The 12,070-nt window shown below is 41.9% G+C and overlaps 1 protein-coding gene across 1 annotated transcript; it reads right to left on the bottom strand.

Annotated features, from left to right (window-relative positions):
- Positions 1 to 275: 275 nt before the first annotated feature.
- nt5dc2 (5'-nucleotidase domain containing 2) lies at positions 276 to 7,967 on the bottom strand. Its single transcript, XM_076099204.1, has 14 exons — positions 7,492 to 7,967; positions 5,621 to 5,805; positions 5,454 to 5,528; positions 5,290 to 5,345; positions 5,026 to 5,119; positions 4,135 to 4,263; positions 3,197 to 3,257; positions 2,994 to 3,096; positions 2,784 to 2,885; positions 2,618 to 2,699; positions 2,350 to 2,436; positions 1,706 to 1,846; positions 1,412 to 1,476; positions 276 to 863 (listed from the first exon to the last, which is right to left on the bottom strand). The coding sequence occupies exons 1-14, from the start codon at positions 7,865 to 7,867 to the stop codon at positions 602 to 604; spliced, it is 1,818 nt and encodes a 605-aa protein (XP_075955319.1). The 5' UTR covers positions 7,868 to 7,967; the 3' UTR covers positions 276 to 601.
- Between the last annotated feature and the right edge of the window lie 4,103 nt (positions 7,968 to 12,070).

Below are 12,070 nucleotides of genomic sequence, written 5' to 3'. Positions count from 1 at the left end.
GAGCACAGTGCATGTCACGTCGGTTATTTTATATTGTTTTACCGGTGTATGTGTGCGTCTGTGTGTGTGGGTTGGTGATGAAGCCGCGACCCCCCTGTAGTACCACCGCGCCCCCCCTAGGGGTCGCGACCCCCACTTTGGGAACCACTGCACTAGATGCATTTAATTAATTGAAAGTTAGTCTCGACTCGAGGCTGTATATGTTCATAATAATCTTAAGGTAACTTTCCTATTATGACATGCCGTTGTAACGTGGTTAATAAGAGATCCACACATCAGATTATACTTGTTTATTTGTGCGACAGTAGCTCCATATTGCTTATCATTTTCATATCACTTTAATTCAGGCAGCAACCAGCGTGTCTGGCAACATTGAATCGCATGCTCTCCGGACAGCAGGTAAATCTACAGCACCATCTAGTGAAATCATTGGAGACGTGGATCTGTGCAGTAGCTAATGCTTTGCCCTGTGAGCAGGGAGCAGTGCAGCACCTTCTCAACTAAAAAGACACCGTGCTGTAGAAAATTAATCGTAAGAAAGAAATGTCCGCCAGGACTAAAATACAAAATATCAAAACAGTCACTGAGGGGAGCACGGATCTCATCGGATGTGAGACATCTCCTCCAGGTGTGGAGTCTTCATGCAGCCGGTGCAAAGCTGGTCCATCCACAGAGGAGACTCGTGCTGCAGAGGGGTGCGGCGGGGGTAGAAAGTGTACTCGAGGTCATAATTCAAAAGGCAGCTGAGGGAGGCCATGTAGATGTCCGAGAAACGAGAGAGTCGTCTGGAGAAGTAAGTGGGGTTGTGACACGTTCTGAAGATGCTGCCGAACTGAGGGTTGAACACGTTCTTTGTCATCACCCTGCGACATAAAAGGTTAGGAGGTATCAGTTAATATGATCTTAAGCATGACAAAGTCAAAATACCCAATTCCGAGTGAACGTCTTGCACTCAAAGTATTTATCAAAAATAAAAGTAGGCTATTGATTACACAGGCAGAATGCCCTCCAATCATCATCATGTTTGTATATTTCTTATTCATTTATTTGCCAGGGACAGTAATAATAGAGATAAATATAGATTACCATTACTAATGCTAACATAAGCATTTTGAAGATACAGCTGCTCGAGGTGGAGCAACCACTTTATATAGTTAGGTTATTATGATATTATATCATATTTTATATTCTCTTAATAAGACAAAATCTTAATCTGCAAAGTAACTTTAGCTGTCACGTAAATGTAGTGGCGTGGAAATATAACCATAAACTGAAATAATCAAGTTAAGAGCAACCACTCAGTCCAGCGCTTGTATAGATGCACCATGCTATGAACTGTATTTGATGAAAGTAGGCTCACTGGGTTCAGTAGGAGGCGCATGAGATCGAGTGATGGAATAATGGCACCCACCTGAGTTCTTCTCTCTCTTTCTGCCATTCTTCAAAAACCAGCTTAGACTCTGGGTCCCGATGTGACTAAAGAAAATAAAGAAAACACGATGAGCAAATCGAGGTCCGTTATTAATTTGGCAATTTGAGGCTTAAGAAACATGAGTAACTGCCAGCTATGTAAACATCCGTCTCCCTTTAACCCGTAACACGTTTGGATAGGAGTTGGGTAAGACTGGGACTTGCATTTTAAGGCCTGTCATTGCTGTATTTTGGTGACTCCCTACATAAGAAGAATGTAAAATGTGCTTCTCACCTGCAGGCGTTCCATCAGGCCGGTTAAAGCCTGCAGCCAGGTGAGGCTCACTGCGTACCGGTCGGTGCACACCACTTTGGTTTCTGGCTCCAGCTCAGGTACTATGGCTGCTGTACGCCAGCCATGTCGCAACATCAGGTCCTACAAGTTAAACTGCTTTGGTCAAACTCTGCTGCACACAGATGAACCAAATTGTGCCCTAACTTTAGCTCTTTTCAGATCGAATTAATGAATTGATTGATATTTCAATGATAAATATACTTTTTTTGTCTAGTAACGTGTTCTTATACTTTTTAAATCCATGCCACTGAGTCTACATTTATAAACATGTAAATGCCACCTGGTGTTCAAAATGTTCACTTTGCAGCACCTCCCAAATGTTAAACTGGAAATGTTCAGAATTGTGCAATAGGTGGAGACAGTGTCTGTCTTGTCACACTGGAAATGTTCAGAATTGTGCAATAGGTGGAGACAGTGAGTGTCTGTCTGTCTGTCTGTCTGTGTGTGTTTGACAGGGCCTGGACCATGAATAGTGTTGATGATGGGAATAATCCCATCATGAAGGTAAATTCTGAAGTCATGGGATATCACAATAACAGTCAGTCATACAGTGGATCCTTAATGCAGTGCGATTTGAAACTTACAGCCAGGTCACTATAAAGATGGTCTCCAAAGTAAAGAACCCTTGAGCCTCTCCAGCCTGTCAATCTGAGAAACTCAAACAGGTTTCCCTGAAACACAAAAGAAAACCACAAACCACATGCCATTTTCTTTGGTTCATTAAGACGCAGAGGATGCATTAAGTTAAACACGTAGCAACCTGAATAGAGAGACAAATAAGCCCAATGATTAGAGGATCAGGAACAGCTTTACTTTCAGAGGAGTCAGACGGTAGCCTAAAGTTACACAGACCTGTTTGTAGATCTGTCCTTTGTCCAAACTGTTGATTTTTTCCCACTGAAGGTCTCCATTATCATCCAAGCGCCTGAAGGGTCTGCAAGAATCAACATGTTCAGGACATTTTCGAACAAGATGATCAACGTTCTGTTCACCACTTTCTCCCGAAACATTTACTCACTTGATACAATCGGTGAAGAAGTGAGGTTTGTCTGCCTGGACAATGACCACATCAAAGAAGTCTCTCCAGTTTTTTCCCACCATGTGCGTCATTCCTTTATCCCTGCGCACAGGAAAAGAAAAACACATTAGCTTAACAGATTGCAACAGAACAGTTTACCCTCGTTCTGGGTCAGAGTGGACTCATAGCGGACAGATGGTATTCACTTACACAAAGCTGAAGGGACTGTTGGTAATGAGGAACAGTTTCTTTCCATGACCGACCAACCGATGCAAAACAGCATCCGTCTCCTCTCCTCTCAGGATGTACTTATCTATGACGAGAAAGAAGACCGCACAAAACGTTCCCGTAATCTTATTTTATGTGCAGTAATGTGCTGGCTTGATACAAACTAAGGAAATAAGATATCTTACCAAAATCTTCCATGATCCATTTGTACATGTAGCCTTGCAGGTGAACCATGCCAATTGCTTCCTGAGGATTAAATAGGTGTTACATTGGGGGCAACAGACCTTCACAACAGACCTACAGATTTCATGGTACTTTCCTGAACTAGCGTGAGTCGAGAGAGAGCTCCGAACTACAGTCGCTCAGAAAGAAATGGCACAATGTATGAAAGTGATGACTTTTCATTTTCAACTTTTATTTTGTATTGATTTTTAGCGGCCACTGTGGACAAAAGCAATAGTACTGGCGGAGCAGAGATGCACCGCCCTAGTCTTAGCGGGAGGAGGAGGGGCCGCTGCCACCGGGTGCAGAGCTCTCCATCCCCATCCAATTCTGGGTCTTATCGTGGCCGGCTGGTCGCAGCCGGAGGCCCAGCTGGAGTCGGAAGGAGCTTCTGGGAAACCTGCATAATTTTGTCTGATTTCAGCGAAATCCTGACCCTGGAGGCTCCGATTAAGCGTTAGGAATAACTACATAGAAATAACAAATCTGCTCGCTGATGGTCTCATTTGACTATGTAGGTCATTTTTAGTATTAAATTGGGACTGTTTCATAACCAGTTAAAAACTCTATAAGAACCTGACATTTTGCATGTTTTTGTTTTGTTGTTAAATCAAAGGCAGATGTTGTGCTAGCTGTACTAGTGCTAGCTGTACTAGTGCTAGCTGTACTAGTGCCCTGTAACAGGAAACCCTGGCATCTCAGGACCAAGAGGAAAAGCAGCGATTGTTCTTTGTTCTACCCACGAGAGTCTTTCGAAAACTTCTGCTGAGCTCAGCAGATTCCTGAGCCTCCAGCTGAAGAATCACAGTGTGCGAAAACAGTCAAATACAATGGGTCAGTATACTTCTCAGTATGAGGCCACAACCTCAAACACAGGGTGTAATATTCAATAAATACTGACCGAGACGTCCTTGAAGAGGTGAACGGGATCGTATTCGATGCCGTTGGTGATGAAAAAATCATTTGCTGCGGCCAAGAGAGTCATCTCAGGAATGGAGAAGATGTCCATGAACTGCTTAACCTTTGGTCCCTGTGATAGAAAATACATTTTTAATTTCTTGCTATTTACTTGGGGTGCAGAAAATGTTTGTGAACTTGTAAAAATAACACTTCCTGATCACATAAGGAACCATTTTCACTGCGACCAATAGCCACACAGAAACTATTGTTGATAGGAATGTTTCAAGGAGAATCAGAAGAGGGAGAGGGATACTTCCCGCTGCACTTAAAGGACCCAATGGACCGAAAACTCTTCAAATTGCAAAAAGTCAGGTTCACCTTTGTGACTGTCGGACTCAATAGAGATTTCTACGTTTCATGACCGAGTGCAGTATTGAAAAAAATCAAAACTAAAAAAAACTAATTATTTTATTGGACACAGAGTTGTTGCTGTCAGCTTTTCAGAGACAGGATCACGGACGATGTAACAAATGAGATTACAAAATTCAACATCGCGGCTTATGCAACAGGAAACCCTCGCTTAAAATATCTGTTGAAAGATTTAATCCTGAACCGCATCCCTGATTGAGAGTGGCCCGATGAGATTATATCAGATGTGTTGAGCCCACAAATTTAAGAAGAGCTTTCTCATCTGAGCCAAACCAAACATGTTTCACAAAGACATTGTGAAAATATCTGAATACAAAGAGCAATAACTGTAGTACATGTCAGGCAGCTCTGTCTGCACAGTTTCAAATGATTAAAAACAATGAAAGTCAACTGAAGTACCTGATAGATTATCCAATTGTGTTCATATTACTGTTCACTATTATAATAACAACATCCTCCTCACCTTTCCATAGAAGCCGCTGTCCTGCTCCAGAGGGATATGGTAGGTCCCCCCGTAGAGCTGAAGGACCTCCTCGTCTGGCACTGGGCTCAGCCCCCTGGAAACACCAAACATATATTAATGCACCATAAAAACACACACAACATTATCCGACAAAACAAACGGATGAGTTGCCATCGCAGCAGCAATGTAGATTAAAGTAACTAAAAGAAACAACGTGGCATAAGTGTTAGTTAAGATACACTCAACACAGCATCAACCTCTTACCGATACACCGTTCCTGGCTGAATGTAATGGAAGGCATCTATCTTCATCAGAAGACCCTACAGAGGAGGAGGGAGGGGGGGGGGGTTCACTCTTAATTATCAGTACGGAGGAATGTACACATTTATTCCGATGCAAAAGGACATTTGTGATTTAAAAGAATGTACCTTTTGGATGTCATAGTGCAGACCCCGAACGGTGAAGTTGGGAATGTAATCATATTTGTGGATGCCTTTAGGGTACTGTCAAGCAGGAAGATGAAACGGATAAATTAACCTCAATCTAAAAGCAGTTGTAATGCCCGTATACTTGATGCAGCGACTGTAAAACGCACCTTGAAGTGTTCAATTAGGAAGCTTTTCGCTTTGTTGTAGATCATTACGTTGAGTGCACTTGAGTACATCGCCAGCGTGTAGTCATAGTCAAAGCCGTAGATGTCCACCTCAGCCAGGTTGACCTCGTTGTTGGCGTAGATGGTGGAGGAGTTGAGGAGGTTACACGCACCTGGTGGGATCAGGACTGAGAGCAGATGGGGAAACCCTCATTTAATTAATCCAGTCAAAAGTAGATCAAATCAGACAGAAATCAATGAATATGCAAAAAGAAGGGAACAAAACACAAGTCACTGTTTTCATTTTGAGGAAGGGTAGGATTAGTCAATTCACGATTATGTTGTATTATGAAACAGATTTCTGACATCTGCAGAGACGAAAGCAGTAATTCCACTGCTGGTTTCAATCTAGCGAGGCTGGCGAGCTCATTGGAAGTTGCGTAATATGTGCTTCTAGGATGCCAACTGACTCTTAACAGAACTAAGTCCAGCCACCCAAAAAATAAACTTTTAGCACAGCCCTTACAAATTGAGGGTATTATATTTAATGCACGGCTGATTGGTAGCATAGCATCCACTACCTCTTGTAATAGCGGTTCTTTTAATTATCCATTTCATGAGTTTTGCTCGCCTCTGTTGCACGCTTTGATAAATACAACAGTCATGCAGCCAATGCATGGGCACAGTGTAAACAAACATTTTACAATCTGTTCCTGAGACAGCCTCCAATACCTTAGCACAGGACTGTGTCACAGCAATGAGGCCCGCAGCAGACACATGCCCATGCACCGACCCAAGGCTAGTTTCTCACTGTCCCCGTGTTGAGTCACATCAAACTATAAGATTTATGAAATAACTAGTTGGTCTGAAAGTGACAACTAATATATGCTCCACACATATATTACAGTATAGTTACACAGTAAAAATAAATATCAGCACACATTTACATTGTGTGTGTGTGGGGGGGGGGGGGGGGGCAAAGAACCGCCCTCAATAGGCCCTTTTCACAGCAGCCATTTCGACATGTAGTTGCAGGATGCACACAGTGTAATCGATAAAAAGGTCCCATTCTATTTAGTGTCAAAGCCATTACAGTGAGCCAGCCCCACTAAATGGAACAGGGCCCTAATTGATTGTTTATTAAATCAACACACGTGTTAACCCTGCAATTACTTGTCAAAATGGCTGCTGTGAAAAGAGCACACGAACTATGCACTCTTGCTCAACCTAAACAAGTAGGCGTGTCTAAACCTAAGGAGGTTTCTGAGAGAAACTCCCCTCTTGTGCATATTTAGAATGTGTAGAGTTAAAAGGTAATTAACTATGGAAGTTTTTTTTATTATCTGAAATTGTTCACGCTTTTTATGCTCTATTTTGAGCATTACACTTTATGCCAAATGTACTTTTATGACACCATAAAAAAAAACATTGTTTTCACTATTAGTTAAAAACAATTGCTGACATTAAAATACCATTATGAAAATAACACACATTAGCTAATATTTCTTCAGTTCGGTGAAGTTGAAGATTTCTTTTCCCAACTTTACTGAACGTATTTCTCGTTCGCTTACGTTAGGGGCTGTTTTTGTTTTTCTTAAGATCAAAAAGCGGAACATGTTGCTGGCTGGTTATATTTAAAAACAGCAAACGGCTGTTGAAACTTTACCCTAAACCGCATTTGGCCTGTGAGGAACTACCAGCATGTTGTGCCATCTGTCCGATTTACGCGAGCGTTACTCTGAAAGAGGATGAAAAACAACCCCCATGCGTAAACAACACATCTTCACAGTGAGCCCTGGTGACGTGGATGGCTAACCGTTGCTACTTGGGGGGGTCTTGATGGGGGGGCACCATTGGGGACCCGCTTTACCTACCGTGAACTAGCCGTTTGGTGTCATTGTACCGAGCCCACATGTAGGACGTCTGATCCACCGGAGCTGCGGTGGACGTGAACGACCGTGCTTTGACACCGGGCGCACCCACGGGCTCCTTGGGTCCCTTCTTCTCCGCAGTCTGGCGTCTGTGAGGCGGCTCGCTGGAGGAGGATGGCACGTCGCCATTCGGCCTGTCGGAGTCAGAGCTGCAGCTTTGTGCTCGAGTTGTCTCACAGCCTTGCTTTCGCACTGTGTACACCCTGCATGTTGTCGAAAGTCTGTTGTACACTTTGGGGGATCGCGCTAGCGGAGGAGTCCCGTGTGCTCTGGTCCACAGTGCACGTGTCACTGCTGCTCCCGCTGCCTTGAAGGACATGTTTACTGTGCAAAATTGTTAAAACACGTTTAAAAGCTGCTTCCGTTGCAGGCTGGCACCGTTGGCTTTCAGTAGCAAGAAGATGAAAACAACTGCGTTATCCCGGGTAGACACGCCCCTTTATTTAGGGGGGGGGGGGGGGGGGGGGAGCGGGGGTCTTTAGTCCCTGCAGCCAATCATAAACAGAGCCGATTTGTTTGTTTTTTCAGGATAGTATGGGATCTTCCCTGGGCACTGAAGAATATCTTGTAACACATTTTAGTCTTATTTTGACATTTGAAGCAGTGGTGAGAGGCGAGTAAACATCACAAAACAACCTAAAATAGAATAAGAATAAGAAAATACAAGAATATAAGTTACGGTGCAGTTATTTGATTCAATAAAAGGCAGCGGCAAACAGAACAGTATGGAAGGCCATTCCTGCCATTGTGATGAAAAAATAAAGATACTGTAAGTCATTATAATGAGAACCCTTCTCAAAATAATGTCTTAGTATCTCATAATTATGATATAAGCATCTCATAATTGTTATCTCATAATTATGATGTAGCATCTCATAATTATGACTTAGTATCTCAAAAGTATGACTTACTATCTCATAATTAAAAGATACTCAGATAAGATACTAAGTCATTACGTTGAGAAAGTTTCTCATTATAATTACTTCCAGGATGTTTATTTTTTTATCATGTTTCCACAGCAGTCTTCATCTTTGATTGAAATAGAAGTGAGAGTTGACGCTGGCCTGCAGTTTATATATGTTGCATAAAAACTAAACATTGCTTCTCCATGTTTAGTTCTGACTCCGGACAGACAGCAGACATGTCCCGGAGGACCTGGAATGTTCATAGCAGTGTGGAGATGGAGCATTAGGTGGAACAAGTGAAATGATCTGCAAACCCGTTGACTGAGACCCAAGACAGGACGGGTAGGGAGGAGGAAACCTGTAAATGTTTAAATGTTTAAATTAAAACTGGGAACTTCACCTTCCTTTACTAATGCACTCTGGCCTCACGGGGTCATAGCTGTGATTATTGTAGCTAAACAGATGAAGAGAGAATGTGAGTAGGGCGGTGGGACGAGACCAGCTCGTTCATCTGGTCTTCCTTTCAGTGTAAGAACACGTGTCATCGCTTCGTGTTTGCTTGTAAAAGGTTATCTAAACAGACTTGTACTAATATACTACACAGTTTTCTTTATTTTAACTCCTCACAAGGAGATCTGGCGCTCATCTAACTTCTTCTGCAGGCTGGCCTCCGAAACAGGTTCCAGCAGCTACTAATGTGCTCTAGAATCTGTTGCTCCATGCTCATAGAAACTATCAGATTAACGATCTAAATGCTTTAGACGAGAGGTTATGCTTTGAGTGATACTATATTAAGTTTCTATCTTAATGCACTTAGTTCATTATTTGCTTTACTGCATTCTTTAAATTATAAACTCTTTTGTAAAAGAGGTTTTGTTCCGACAGGTTGCAATTTTTTGTTTAGAGATGTATATCATCAGATTTTATCTGCAGTAATTTAATCTTTTTTTCAAATTTAACAAATTGCAGCGGAACATTTGCACATTACTCATGTCCAAACCCCCCTGGATTGTTTGGTGCGTCATCGAGACATGTAGAGAAAAATTGAGCATGCTGCATACTTCAGATGTCAAAGCCATTGCACCAATGATCTGTTTGTTTACCTTCTAGCATGTTCCTTCCTTCTAGGGAATAAAGTTCCAGTAAGATGCTTTTACCACCACAGACCACATGTTTTTAGGAGAAACTTTACCATAGAATGGTAGTATCCTGCTGTATGATCCGATATTATAAACTTCAAGCAGTATTCCAATACTGTTTGAACTCAAAAGACCACGATCAGCATACAGTGTTGTCTTGTTTTTATTCTTCATGAGCGGTTCCACAGGTCAATGAAAGGAAATTGCACACACATAAAAAGTTGAGGACCATCCAATGTGTTAATGCGGAGTGTGCACGTCATCCTCTATAACAATTCACAGACACGGAACGCAGACCACATAAATACAGTTCAATTATTATACAACAGTGGTAATTAAATTATACACAAATCTGCACAGAATGAAGGAACAGAACCCATTTACAACCTTCAAAGAAATATCACATATTGTTAAAGCATTTCCACTTCTTAGCAAGAAGCTAACCTTCTATAATGTTTTTCATACATGTTCTTGATTTTCTGCGTTCATTATTCATCAGTTCACACTAATGAGTTCTTGAAAGCCGGCATGCAAGCTAAAAAGTGAAAATATTTACCAAAATGAGACATCACCTTATTCAGTGCTAACACTGCGTCATGAGAAAGTAAATAAAACATACCTTCAAAAATCACAACTACAGTGTTGAAAAGTATTTGGAAAATGTGAGGTCATCTAAAAACAGACAAAATCAAATCCAAGGCACCAAAAATATAACGAATCAGCAGGTTGTGGCCTCCTCAACTAAACCACAGAGACAGTCGAGCTAAAAACAAAATGGATTCAACATTTTCGTTGCATTCAGTTCTCATTTGTCAAACGGCTGTTTCCAAATGTTAAAGAACATGATTGGTCTACTACAGGTCAATTCAAAGTGAATATTAAACTGCATTCAATGAGGCAGTGCCAATGTTTACATTTGTGCTGCTGTCCTCACATCACAGCCCCGGCATCAAACTACTCTATCAGCAGATACACGTTTTCTTCTTCTTTCTGTCTTTTCTTTGCAATCCAAGCCTTCTGCTAGTGGAGCTCCTCATAGCAAAGCGATGTCACATTACAGTTACGCCTCTCTTTGAGAGATTTCGTTTTGTGAAATGTATTTATTCTTTCTTTTAAGTCATAATGTGCTACTAGATGCAAAGCACTGTGTAATGCTTTTTGTGTATAATATCATTATTTAATTTTTCTACAAGCAGCGAGTCTAACAGCAGCCTGCTAGCACTATTAGCATTGCTAACTAAACGCAATGGATGCTGTAGCCTCAGTGTTGTGTGGGTAATACTAGTTCATTACAACGTGCTTACTTTGGTAGCAGACAAAAACATGGCGACATTAACTGATGGAATACAAAACATGAGTATTGTGGCTTAGTTGTACAAAGGAGTGAGAGAAGCAGAAGCTGAATGGGAGCTGTTGTTGTGATTATGTAGCCAAGAGAAGTGTGCATGGCCCAACGTGTTTGTTTCTGTCTAAACCAAGCCACTTGAATTCTTAAGTGAAGTGAGACTGTCAACAGCCAAACAAGCAGGAAATTACATTATCAGCCAATGGGATGCTTGCAATGCCCAGATATTTACCAAAAGCTGCTTATTGTGAGAGATGCTAAATGGCTGTTGTAAAGCAGCTGCAGCCATTATGTACGATAGTGAAGGCGAGGTTTAAAACTCACCCCGATTCTAAACAGCAGGAAGAGTCCTGACTTGGTCTGCATAGTTTGCAAAGTAAGCTGCTCATTAAGGATCTCCCAAATCATGAATCTTGATTACTCTGCTTGACCTGAGGTGGTGAACTTATGGCTGATCTATTTCCATCAACTAAATAGCATTTTTACTGACCTCGAGTTAAAGGGGCGCGGATAATGGACAAAAGCCAAAGTGCCAGGCATGTCACAGGACAAAGAAAAGTAATGCAACTGTACCACCAGTGAAAGGGAGGACCCGCAACACAATAGCAAGCTCTCTACTCGTGGGATAGCAACTATGTTAGTAAGGCTGCATTGTTCTACAAAAACAACTACTCGGGAGAGTTATCACAAGTGATCTAATGGCGTACGGACACTAAAGGTTGCCAGACTAAAAGGCAAGAGTGGAAAGACATACAGCCTTAAAAAAAAGAAAAGATCAGAGCCTCAAATCAAAGTCTGAGGACAGTAAATACTGCACATGAAACGTCCCTCCTTCTGGAATAAATACTGTCACTGGTTCACCACAACACACAGCAGCCTTGACCAAGACCAGATGGAAGTTGGATCCACTTGGGACAAAGACACAGTCAATGACTCCACAGAGCAACGAGCAGCACATTTCATCCTCATCCTGCTCCAGGCTGCATGCAGGTTTCTCCGATCCGAGCAGAGAAAACCACGTGGGCGGGATGAGAGAATCTTTTTTTTGTGTTGTTTTTTTTTTTTTGCTTTTTTTAAATCCATGGTTCTGGTGGGTAGACTGGGAAATGTTGCATCATATCTGGGATGTGACA

The sequence above is a fragment of the Anarhichas minor genome, unplaced genomic scaffold, assembly GCF_050575085.1.
Source record: "Anarhichas minor isolate MPS153535 unplaced genomic scaffold, ASM5057508v1 ptg000003l, whole genome shotgun sequence".
NCBI lineage: Eukaryota > Metazoa > Chordata > Actinopteri > Perciformes > Anarhichadidae > Anarhichas > Anarhichas minor.
This window is presented reverse-complemented; position numbering and strand designations above follow the sequence as displayed.

Coding starts and splice junctions, on each gene's coding strand:
- nt5dc2 (XM_076099204.1), bottom strand. CDS start 7,867: ATGTCCTTCAAGGCAGCGGGAGCAGCAGTGACACGTGCACTGTGGACC. Junction 5,529..5,620: donor TCCTAATTGAACACTTCAAG/GTGCGTTTTACA, acceptor CCTGCTTGACAG/TACCCTAAAGGCATCCACAA. Junction 5,346..5,453: donor TGCACTATGACATCCAAAAG/GTACATTCTTTT, acceptor CCTCCTCTGTAG/GGTCTTCTGATGAAGATAGA.